Raw genomic sequence first — 10,795 nt, 5'->3', positions numbered from 1 at the left:
TCGGGTAAGCCAGCGTAAAATTACCCTGTAGGTCTAATATTCATGTTTGATTCGTAAATTACTCTTACCTTGTTAGTCCATCATTTGAATATTTTCCACTTAGACTTAGGAAAGCTCACAAGTCACTTCAAGTTTGATTAAGAGAATCATTGTTTTAGCTTAAATGTTATAGTTTGAACAGAAGTGTTTTAGACTTTTAGCAGTACAATCGATCATTTGAGAGAATACAGGGTATATACGATTTGTACGCAAACAACTTGAAACAATCATTCATTGTTATATGATGAAAGCCCTTCGGGTAGCGCCTCAGTCATCTGTGAACCCTAGCACGTATCAATTGCTTAGGAAATATTCGTCGTTCAGTCACTATATATAGTGAGTATATTTATTTATTTATTAGTTCTCATTGAATTTCCGCAATGCACCTGCAAGCGTTGAGGCTTGCCTTGCTGTGCTCTGTACTGGGAGCTCTGACGCAGGTGCGGCCGGTGGATGGGGCTAAGATATTAGCTGTGTATGCGTTTCCAGGTAAGCAGGCTTCACTGTACGAGAACAGAAGAATGTACAGATTATGCTGAATGCAGGTAAAAGTCATTACATGATGCACACGGCGCTGATAAGGGAGCTTATCGAGAGCGGACATCAAGTCACGATGATTGCTGCATTTTCACTCGAATCTCAGCAGTTGGGCAGCAACTACACAGAACTACTGATAGAGCCTGTCTATGATTTCTGGCATGATGGTGAGCAATATTGTTTGAGGCCTATCAGACAACTGATATCTCTACGGTTACCACAGTGAAGCTGAACTTTGGCGTACAGCATCTGTTTGATTTGACGCGCATGAAGAACTATGATTTTCTCAAAATGCTCGAAATTATTGGATTAAAGACAACGGAACATGCGCTGCTGCAGCCCAAAGTTCAGTCATTGATCCATGCTACTGAGACGGAGGGAGTTTTCGATCTGCTGCTCGCAGAGCAATTCTATCAGGAGGCCTTCCTGGCTCTGGCTTACAAGTACAATATACCGATTGTTACCACCAGCACCTTGGGCTATGAGAATCACATGAGCCAAATGATGGGCCTGATAACACCCTGGTCTTTTGTGCCGCACGGCTTTATGCCTTTCACCGATCGCATGTCCTTTTTGGAGCGCTTGAGAAACACATATGTTTCACTGTACGAGGACTTGGATCGCCTGTACAATTACTTTCCCAAAATGGATAACCTTGCCAAGCAGCACTTTGGAAATGTATTGGGTGAGTGCGAACACTTTGCTATCCTTGAAAAGGGTATTAAATATATTTCATCCTTGCGGTCGCAGCTGATGTGCCCAAAGTCAGGCAAATGGAGAAACAAATCTCGGTAATGCTGCTAAATAGTCACGCACCGCTGACAACGGCACGTCCCACTGTGGATGCGATGGTCCCAGTGGCTGGCATGCATATCTATCCGCCCAAGCAGTTGCCCGCAGATATGCAAAGTTTTCTCGATGCGGCAACAGATGGTGCCATCTTCTTCAGCCTGGGTAAGGAGGGTGCAGCTACAGATTGAGGTTATCTCAACTCCCAGCTCAACTTTCTCTCACTCTCTCTCAATGCAGGCAGTAATGTGCAGAGCAAGGAGATGCCGGCGGACATGTTGCGTCTGTTCCTGCGTGTCTTTGGGTCCCTCAAGCAGCGCGTGCTCTGGAAATTTGAGGATGATTCGATTGGTCAGCTGCCGGAGAATGTGATGATACGCAAGTGGTTGCCACAGGTGGACATCTTGGCTCATCCGAATGTCAAAGTGTTTATCACACATGGCGGTCTATTTGGCACACAGGAGGGTGTCCATTATGCTGTGCCCATGCTGGGCATACCCTTCTACTGTGATCAGGTAAAGGTATTCAGTTTGCTTAATGAATAATATTATAGAAATGATCTGTCTCTTGCAGCACCTGAACATGAACAAAGCTGTGCTGGGTGGCTATGCGATCAGTTTGCACTTTCAATCGATTACAGATGACCTTCTGCGGAATTCGCTGTTGCAGCTCATCCACAATTCTAGCTACCAGGAGCAGGTGCAGCGCGTCTCCCGCATCTTCCGCGATCGTCCAATACAGCCACGCAAGAGCGCCGTTTACTGGATCGAGTATGTGATCAAGCACAAGGGTGCACCACACATGCGTTCCGCGGGGCTCGATCTCGAGTGGTATCAGTTCTATCTGCTCGATGTGATTGCCTTTGTGACAGTCATCGCCTTGGCTTGTGTTCTGCTCCCGCTGTTGGCCATTCGCCTGTTGAGGAAGAGCGACAAACAGCATATGAAAATCAAAGGAAATTAAATTACTGAATTAGTAATTAATATTGCTATATTAACAAATCAAATGCAATTAACATTTATTAACATTAATCAATTTAAGTATGCACTTTAATTGTTTAATTTGTGCCTGTTTTAGGTGATAACATTTGCTTCCATATATTTCTAACACACTTGCAAAACTATTGACTCATCAGCCAAGGACAGATAATCACTTCTAATTTTGACTTAAGTAGTTTACTCAATAAACATCCAATTAATTACCAAAAATATATGTAATCTAATATCTGCCAACTGCCCATTGAAGATGAAATTCACTATAGATTTCCGACTGATTTATTTATATTAAGCCGGACAGTACACATACATACATACTTGTGATTTTCCCAAGTTGATAAGTTGGCTCAACTTACACATTATATATGTATATAAGATAGTGCCGATGCGAGTGGTTCCTCAGTCGATTGGGAATCGCGAAGCGAGTCGGTCACTCGATAACCGTAGTAGTGTGAGCTGAACATGGTGCGTGCATCAACAATAATCAAGTTCAATTAAGGTTTCAAATAAATTGAATTAAAATGCAAACTACAAATAATATCAAAGTGACAAAGACAAACAACAGCTAGAGACTTAAAATTTGGAATATTGGTTCTCGTATACCCGACGCACATCAAGTTTACTTTATTTTATCGATAACTGCCTCGATACATTTCGAATTCCGTTAGCAATAAATACTATTATGCTTTTAAAGGCCTCAGTTTATCTTATTCTGTCGTATGCACTTGCATTTGCTTACCTGCTCACATTTGGGTGAAAAACTTTAAAAGGGATATTTGCCAATAAAACTACTGGGTCCAGTGTATATCATAGTCGAGCCCACTCGACTACAGTATTCTTACTTGTTTCATTTTAAACGTTTGCGCTTAAAATGTTTGCAAACGTTTAAAATGAAACAAGTAAGAATACTGTAGTCGAGTGGGCTCGACTATGATATACACTGGACCCAGTAGTCGTAAACGTTTGCGCTTAAAATGTTTGCAAACGTTTAAAATGATGTTCAACAAATGAAGTTTATAAATAGAAGAACAGACATGCTTACTTATATGTTTACTGATTAGAATCACTATCTATAATTTGAATTATTTGATTAAGACGTGCGCTGTAATGTATATATATATATATATATATCTTATATACAGAGCACGTCTTAATCAATTAATTCAAATTATAGATAATGATTCTAATCACGCAAGCGATACAACGAGCAATTCAAGCAAGCAGTCTAGCCGATAGATAAGAAAAGTGTTTACAAATATTTAAGCAATTGGTAACAAGTGAGCAACTATTTATACACGCATAGATTTCTCGTGGCATAGATCACGTATTTCACAATATTACTATTTTAATTATCTTATCAATTTGACCCACAGCAACCGAAGAATGTTTTAAAATTCCTGTTGCTGGGCTTTGTGGCGCTTCAGCACTTTGAGATTGGAGCTGGATCCCGAATACTGGCTGCATTTTTCTTTCCCGGCAAAAGTCATTTCATGATGACAAATGCCATTATAAGGGAGTTGGTGCAGCGAGGACATGAGGTGACCTTCATCACACCATTCACATTGGCCAATGAGAATCTGGGTTCAAACTATACCGAGGTGCTATTGCCCCAATTCAATATTTGGCGCACAAGTAAGTAACGCAATATCCAGAGGCTTTATAAACAACTTAAGAGTTATAATACATAAATAGTTCTGGAAATGTCCAAGGGAAAGTCAGTGCTGGACATGACGGATATGGACACGTTGACCTTCATTAAGATGGCCATGGTCATGGGCTCGGAGACCACGAACTTTGCATTCGAACAGAAGGAAGTGTTGAATTTAATTAATGCCAAGGACAAGGTTGGCAAATTTGATTTACTATTGGCTGAGCAATTCTTCAATGAGGGTGCCCTCCTGCTTGGACATCTCTATCAAATTCCAATCATTACCATGTCTACCTTTGGCTTTGCCAATTATTTGAGTCCCCTGGTGGGCATTGTCACGCCCTGGTCATACGTCTCCCACGGATGGAAGCCCTATTCAGATCGTATGTCCCTCTCGGAACGCATTGACAATGTTTACTCCTCATTGATGGAAGATATAATTCGCCAGTTCTGGTATTATCCAGCACAGAATGAGATTCTGCAGAGACACTTCTCCAAGCAGTTCAAGGATTTGCCAACTATCAAGCAACTAGAGAGCAATATATCTGTCATTTTGCTAAATGCACATATGCCATTGGAGCCACCTAGGCCTCTTTCATTCAATATGATCCCCGTGGGAGGACTTCATATAAAGCCAGCTCAACCATTGCCCACTGAAATGCAAAAGTTCTTGGATGAAGCTGAGCATGGAGCCATCTACTTTAGTCTGGGTAAGTTTCAACTATAATTTTCTAATCTCGGCCTTGTTTAACAAGTTTCCCCATAGGATCACAAGTGAAAAGTGCTGATTTGCCACCTGAGAAGCTGAAGATATTCCTCGATGTTTTCAGAAGCTTGAAACAGCGCATCCTGTGGAAATTTGAAGATGACAAATTGCCGAATAAGCCAGCTAATGTGATGGTGCAGAAGTGGATGCCTCAAAGTGATATTCTGGCCCATCCCAATGTCAAGGTTTTCATCTCCCATGGAGGACTTTTCGGTACTCAGGAAGCAGTATATCATGGCGTTCCAGTTCTTGGAATGCCTGTCTATGCCGATCAGTATCTTAACATAAATAAGGGCAAGGTTGCTGGATATGCCCTTGGTGTGGATTACCGAACAGTTACAGAGGAGGAGCTGCGCTATTCCCTCACTGAACTGTTGGAGAATCCCAAGTACAGGGATACAATGAGGCGTGCCTCTCGCATCTTCCGGGATCGACCACTAAGTGCGATGGATACGGCTATGTTCTGGATCGATTATGTTATTGAGCATCGTGGAGCACCGCATATGGTATCGGAGGGTATTAATCTACCCTGGTATAAATTCTATCTACTGGATATCATTGGAATCGCCTTGGCCATTGTGCTTTTGCCTATTCTCGGACTGTTCCTCATTTGTCGCAGTTTTAAATCAAATAAGAAGCAAAAACCAAAGTCCAAACGACACTAGTAAAGTTTCCATTTGTAGTTAATAGCACATGGTTCTTTTTAAATTCGAAAGATTTCTCCCATCATTTTAATTAGTTTGAATATTGTGAAATAGGTTTTTAAATAGTGGAACATTTATTGAAGTAAGTTTCCATTGACATCGTAATCTTTTCACAGCACGCTTATAAATTTGATAAGCTGCTAGCTGAAATGCTTGCTGGATTCTCAGTCGTCTCTGAATCTCCGATTGAATCGGTTGTTCGATTTGCGAAGTGCGCGAAGAGAATCGAAAATGGTGTGTTTACGAATTAATTAAACTAAACGAATTAATTAAACTAAATTGAATGTACAGTAACACGCTCTCAGCCACTTATCAGTGAAGCGAATAAAAATTGTTGACTAATGCTGAAATTTCAATTAGCAAGAGCAAACTTAATTGGAGTGTTTTTGTAACAAATCTCTTTTAGAGATCTTTGAGTAATTCTCTTTAATAAGAAAACAATGGCTTTTCCAGCGCCAACACTTTAAATTACATAAAAATCAAATATTATGTAAAATTATTTCTAACATATCAGTAAATATCAGCAACACCTCTAATCTAATTAAAGCAATAGATATTTATAGTAGCACTTAACACTCAACGGATAATAACTGTACATAATAAAAATAAATATATTAAAGACATTAAACATTTAAGCAGTTGGCACTGAAATGGAAAATATTAATATAGTCAATGAAAAGATGTGAACTACACAGCAGAGTTTGACTTTTAGTTACCTAGATTAAGTGAACTGCTTTATTGATATTATTAACTTGACCCACAGCAACCGAAGAGTGCTTTAAAATGCCTGTTGCTGGGCCTTGTGGCGCTTCAGCACTTTGAGATTGGAGCTGGATCTCGAATACTGGCTGCATTTTTCTTTCCCGGCAGGAGTCATTTCATGATGACAAATGCCATTATAAGGGAGTTGGTGCAGCGAGGACATGAGGTGACCTTCATCACACCATTCACATTGGCCAATGAGAATCTGGGATCAAATTATACTGAGGTTCTAATTCCGCAATACAACTTTTGGCCAACTGGTAAGTGCGCAAAATAGCTAAAACATTCATCATTCATCATATTAATGAATAATACATTGTGCAGTTTTGGAGACGACCAAGATCAACACGGTGGTGGAACTTACCAATGTTCCCACGCTAAAGCTCCTGAAATTGTTTTATATTATGGGCTTAGAGAGCACGAACTTTGCTTTCGAGCAGCAGGAAGTGTTGAAGCTAATTCATGCCAAGGATAAAGATGACAAATACGATTTACTGTTAGTGGAGCAGTTCTTCAATGAGGGCGCCCTCTTTCTGGGCCATTTGTACCAAATACCTGTGATAGACATATTCACCTTCACTTTTGCCAACTATATGAGTTCCTTGGTGGGCGTAGTGACTCCTTGGTCTTATGTGGCACACGGATGGAAACCATACACAGATCGGATGTCGCTTTTGGAACGCATTGATAATGTTTACTGCTCGCTGACTGAAGAGCTTATGCGCCAATTCTGGTACTATCCTGCCCAGGATGAACTTCTGAACAGACACTTTTCCAAGCACTTCGATAAGTTGCCCACTATCAAGCAACTAGAGCGCAACATATCTGTCATTTTGCTGAATACATATATGCCTCTGGAGGCTCCTAGGCCTCTTTCATTCAATATGATCCCCGTGGGAGGACTTCATATAAAGCCAGCTCAACCATTGCCCACTGAAATGCAAAAGTTCTTGGATGAAGCTGAGCATGGAGCCGTCTACTTTAGTCTGGGTAAGTTTCAACCATAGTTTTCTAATCTTGGCCTTGTTTAACAAGTTTCCCCATAGGATCACAAGTGAAAAGTTCTGAATTTCCCCCTGAGAAGCTGAAGATATTCCTCGATGTTTTCAGAAGCTTGAAACAGCGCATCCTGTGGAAATTTGAAGATGACAAATTGCCGAATAAGCCAGCTAATGTGATGGTGCAGAAGTGGATGCCTCAAAGTGATATTCTGGCCCATCCCAATGTCAAGGTTTTCATCTCCCATGGAGGACTTTTCGGTACTCAGGAAGCAGTATATCATGGCGTTCCAGTTCTTGGAATGCCTGTCTATGCCGATCAGTATCTTAACATAAATAAGGGCAAGGTTGCTGGATATGCCCTTGGTGTGGATTACCGAACAGTTACAGAGGAGGAGCTGCGCTATTCCCTCACTGAACTGTTGGAGAATCCCAAGTACAGGGATACAATGAGGCGTACCTCTCGCATCTTCCGGGATCGACCACTAAGTGCGATGGATACGGCTATGTTCTGGATCGATTATGTTATTGAGCATCGTGGAGCACCGCATATGGTATCGGAGGGTATTAATCTACCCTGGTATAAATTCTATCTGCTGGATATCATTGGAATTGCCTTGGTTATTATTATTATGCCCATTTTGGGACTTTTGCTGATATGTCGCAGATTTCAAAATGCCAAGAAGTCAAAAACAAAGTCTAAACGGAATTAGATATAAGTTTAATTTGAATTTGATTGGCTCAAAGCCTTTTATTTAAAATCAAGAGTGTGCTCTTAATAAAGAATTAATTAATTTCAATACAATTAAAATCTTTTTTAAGTCCCTAAAACAATTTAACTGTATATATAATTTTACAAATGACACTATCTCAATTCGCTGCAAATAATTGAAACATGTAACGAACACGTTGAAGTGTGCAGCATACTGGAGGCGTACTCTGCCTACAGGGTCGACAGTGCTCAGGGAAAATGGGTCAGCTGCCAGAGTGCTAAAGAAACGGAAAAAAAACAACCAGACAGAATAGCTAACAAATCCACTAATAATATATTAAGATCGAAGAACAGAGATGTTGATGTTCTTCTTCTTTTACCCGTCCAACCTGTAGTATTCGGTCTCTTTACCATATTAAAGATGCAAAACCATATTTAGCTCAGGAGGAACTATTTTAATCCATAATGGATTCCTTATATACTTCAATTATGGTTTTAGTTCCATTATTTTTAACATTAATTTTAGGAGTTTTACTTAATTACTAGTTTTCAAGTTTCATGTTTGGGAGGGATTCATTCAATTTCGCTTTCTTCAATTTGGATCGAATAATATTCCATAATAAAGTTATCCTACAAAGGCCCTTGGCTGTATATATATATATATATGTATGTAATTTGAGTTAACTAAATCAGACAGGTATTTACATATATCTTTTTATGCCACATCTGTTATATGGTCACTATTAGTTGGTTATTTTCTTCATAGCTCACAATCTCTGAGTGCGGTTACGCCGTACTTACAGCACCAAAACAGCTGTGTTAGTAGTTCATCATAGTCGACAGGCCTGAAGACGGATGACGTTGCTGTGTGAAGTTCAAAGCGGATTAGACAATATAACAACTGATATCACATATACATACCATGCCAAGTTTAGTTAATGCATTATAAAATTAAATATTAATTCCTCACAAATTCATTCTACGTTCATTTAAAATAAAGTTTAATTTAAGTTGTGTAGCCCTGTAGAGTTCAGTCCTAAATAATCGAAGTTTAGCAGTGTGGTCACTATTTCTTCAGGATGATTCGGTCAACCGCCGCTCACATATGATCCGATACTTGCACCAGCTGGCGCACTTTATACCAATCAGATGTTAGATTTGCGTCCGAGACTTCGGTACCGCTGCACGTCAGCACCCAACAGATTAACAGCAAGTAAATTGTCAACGGCAGCAAGACGCTGGTCGCGCTCGAACTGGCCAACTATGCAGCTTCAAGTACAGAAAGGGCACTGGCACACTGTAAGTGATCACAGTTTGAAGCCGCCCTGGCACAATTTGCTTATGGTAACCGCCACGTTTCGGGAAGACGCCTATACTCGTACACCAAAAAATCTTTTAAATAATATCCTACGCCGATTTTTATGATATATTTACACAATTTCCATCCAATATTGGTGGGGACGCACTTTTCACCGTTTTTATTATCGGTTTCTTTCAATTAATATCAATAAAACGAGCTTGAATATGACGATGCCGCCAGGTTCTTTTTCAAGAAGAATATTGTTGCACACGTCGTCAATTGCAGAAAGGAAATGCATTGGCCGGAACTAGCTGTATGGGCGTCGCTACTAATTAGGTCACCGATTAGAGTTGCTAATTAGGTCACAAAGGGCTGCGAATGCTTACAGGCTGATCGTTGTTACAGTCGCGTCCCAAAAAGCGTTAACAGTGCGAATTTTTCTCTTTTTTTTTTTTTTGTTTATATTAATGTGCATATAGATACACCACTACAAGCATTTAGTATTAAAGGATGATATCCCATCTTCTAGGCGAAATACAAATACACTTTCTCCTCCTCGTACACGGATTCGAGATGCTAATCGTCTTGCCAGACTCAAACTAGATCGAGTAGGTGTACTGCGGGACTCTATCTCAAATGGTATCAGTTCTATCTGCTCGTGGAGATTGCGTTTGTGACAGTCATTACTGCTGTCTACCCGTCTCTTTAGAAAAAGCGACAAGCATCACATGAAAGTCAACGGGCAATAAATTATTAGATCAGATTAGCAAATGTATTAATTAAATCTATACAAGTACGTAATTCATTTGTTTAAATCTGAATCTGTTCTAGGTGATAACATTTGCACATTTTCAAAAATGACGAGTCATCGATCAAGCACGGCAACACAATACAAATGTTATGTTAAGTAGAGTACTCAACCACTAAATACCCTATGCAAATTGTTGTTTTGACAAATATCAATCAAAACTCTTTTAATTCGTTTTTAAAGCAAACTGATCTACTCGGAAATGATCAGTAAAATTTATGCTCAAGTGAATACTTAATGTTATATCTGACGAATACATATTGAATATGCAAATGCAATGAATATGCATGTCTGCTTGAAATATTTTTATACTTTACCAGGAAATCGATAAAACCGACATTCGCAAATCGATAAAGCCAGATATGTCCCCAAATTTTGTTAGTAGGTTGTTGGCGATGTCCGTCCCACCTTCCACAATTTGTAAGCAGAGTCACCAAATCTTAAATGTATCTTACTGGTAACTCTCCTAAGAGATCGATAAGAAATTGGATGGCCAGGCCCACTTCGCCTCCCTGAACCGATACACTTGTTAGTGTAAATCAATAAGACCATATATCTCACACAATTTGAAAGGTAGGGTCACAAAATCTGAAAGGTATATTGCTAGTAACATCATTCAAAAATCCGGAAAAAATTTGGACTACGCCCACCCCCACCACCAAAAATGATAAAGGCCTATATCTCCCGCAATTTAAGAGCTACAGTTACCAAACATGGAAGGAAGATTATTCGAAACC

At 39.9% G+C, this 10,795-nt stretch overlaps 3 protein-coding genes and 1 long non-coding RNA gene across 5 annotated transcripts; 3 read left to right on the top strand and 1 right to left on the bottom strand.

Moving 5' to 3' along the window:
* The first annotated feature begins 308 nt into the window (after positions 1 to 308).
* On the top strand, positions 309 to 2,575 carry LOC116806428 (UDP-glycosyltransferase UGT4). Its single transcript, XM_043214355.1, has 6 exons — positions 309 to 528; positions 585 to 743; positions 800 to 1,261; positions 1,327 to 1,530; positions 1,606 to 1,880; positions 1,939 to 2,575. The coding sequence occupies exons 1-6, from the start codon at positions 420 to 422 to the stop codon at positions 2,326 to 2,328; spliced, it is 1,599 nt and encodes a 532-aa protein (XP_043070290.1). The 5' UTR covers positions 309 to 419; the 3' UTR covers positions 2,329 to 2,575.
* A 1,146-nt stretch (positions 2,576 to 3,721) lies between these two features.
* Positions 3,722 to 6,160, top strand: LOC122322373 (UDP-glycosyltransferase UGT5-like; the record flags this gene model as incomplete). Its single annotated transcript, XM_043214275.1, has 3 exons — positions 3,722 to 3,992; positions 4,053 to 4,718; positions 4,775 to 6,160. Coding segments are annotated over 3 exons (1,602 nt in total), but the record flags the coding sequence as incomplete, so codon positions are not given.
* On the top strand, positions 5,657 to 8,041 carry LOC6559522 (UDP-glycosyltransferase UGT5). The gene is made up of 4 exons (XM_001987288.3): positions 5,657 to 5,712; positions 6,242 to 6,500; positions 6,565 to 7,230; positions 7,287 to 8,041. The coding sequence occupies exons 1-4, from the start codon at positions 5,710 to 5,712 to the stop codon at positions 7,949 to 7,951; spliced, it is 1,593 nt and encodes a 530-aa protein (XP_001987324.2). The 5' UTR covers positions 5,657 to 5,709; the 3' UTR covers positions 7,952 to 8,041.
* Positions 8,042 to 8,065: 24 nt separating this feature from the next.
* Positions 8,066 to 9,924, bottom strand: LOC116804951. Of its 2 annotated transcripts, XR_004364952.2 has the most exons (4): positions 9,637 to 9,917; positions 9,385 to 9,578; positions 8,872 to 9,320; positions 8,066 to 8,814 (listed from the first exon to the last, which is right to left on the bottom strand). It is a non-coding gene; the product is annotated as an uncharacterized LOC116804951 (long non-coding RNA). The 2 variants fall into 2 exon arrangements; XR_004364951.1 differs by having other exon boundaries at positions 9,385 to 9,924.
* Between the last annotated feature and the right edge of the window lie 871 nt (positions 9,925 to 10,795).

Source organism: Drosophila grimshawi, unplaced genomic scaffold, assembly GCF_018153295.1.
Source record: "Drosophila grimshawi isolate 15287-2541.00 unplaced genomic scaffold, ASM1815329v1 contig_1369, whole genome shotgun sequence".
NCBI classification, from domain to species: Eukaryota; Metazoa; Arthropoda; class Insecta; order Diptera; family Drosophilidae; genus Drosophila; species Drosophila grimshawi.
The sequence above is the reverse complement of the archived record's forward strand: the minus strand, read 5'-3'. Positions and strand labels throughout refer to the sequence as shown.

Coding starts and splice junctions, on each gene's coding strand:
- LOC116806428 (XM_043214355.1), top strand. CDS start 420: ATGCACCTGCAAGCGTTGAGGCTTGCCTTGCTGTGCTCTGTACTGGGA. Junction 529..584: donor AGCTGTGTATGCGTTTCCAG/GTAAGCAGGCTT, acceptor TGCTGAATGCAG/GTAAAAGTCATTACATGATG. Junction 1,881..1,938: donor TACCCTTCTACTGTGATCAG/GTAAAGGTATTC, acceptor TGTCTCTTGCAG/CACCTGAACATGAACAAAGC.
- LOC6559522 (XM_001987288.3), top strand. Junction 6,501..6,564: donor ATACAACTTTTGGCCAACTG/GTAAGTGCGCAA, acceptor TACATTGTGCAG/TTTTGGAGACGACCAAGATC. Junction 7,231..7,286: donor AGCCGTCTACTTTAGTCTGG/GTAAGTTTCAAC, acceptor GTTTCCCCATAG/GATCACAAGTGAAAAGTTCT.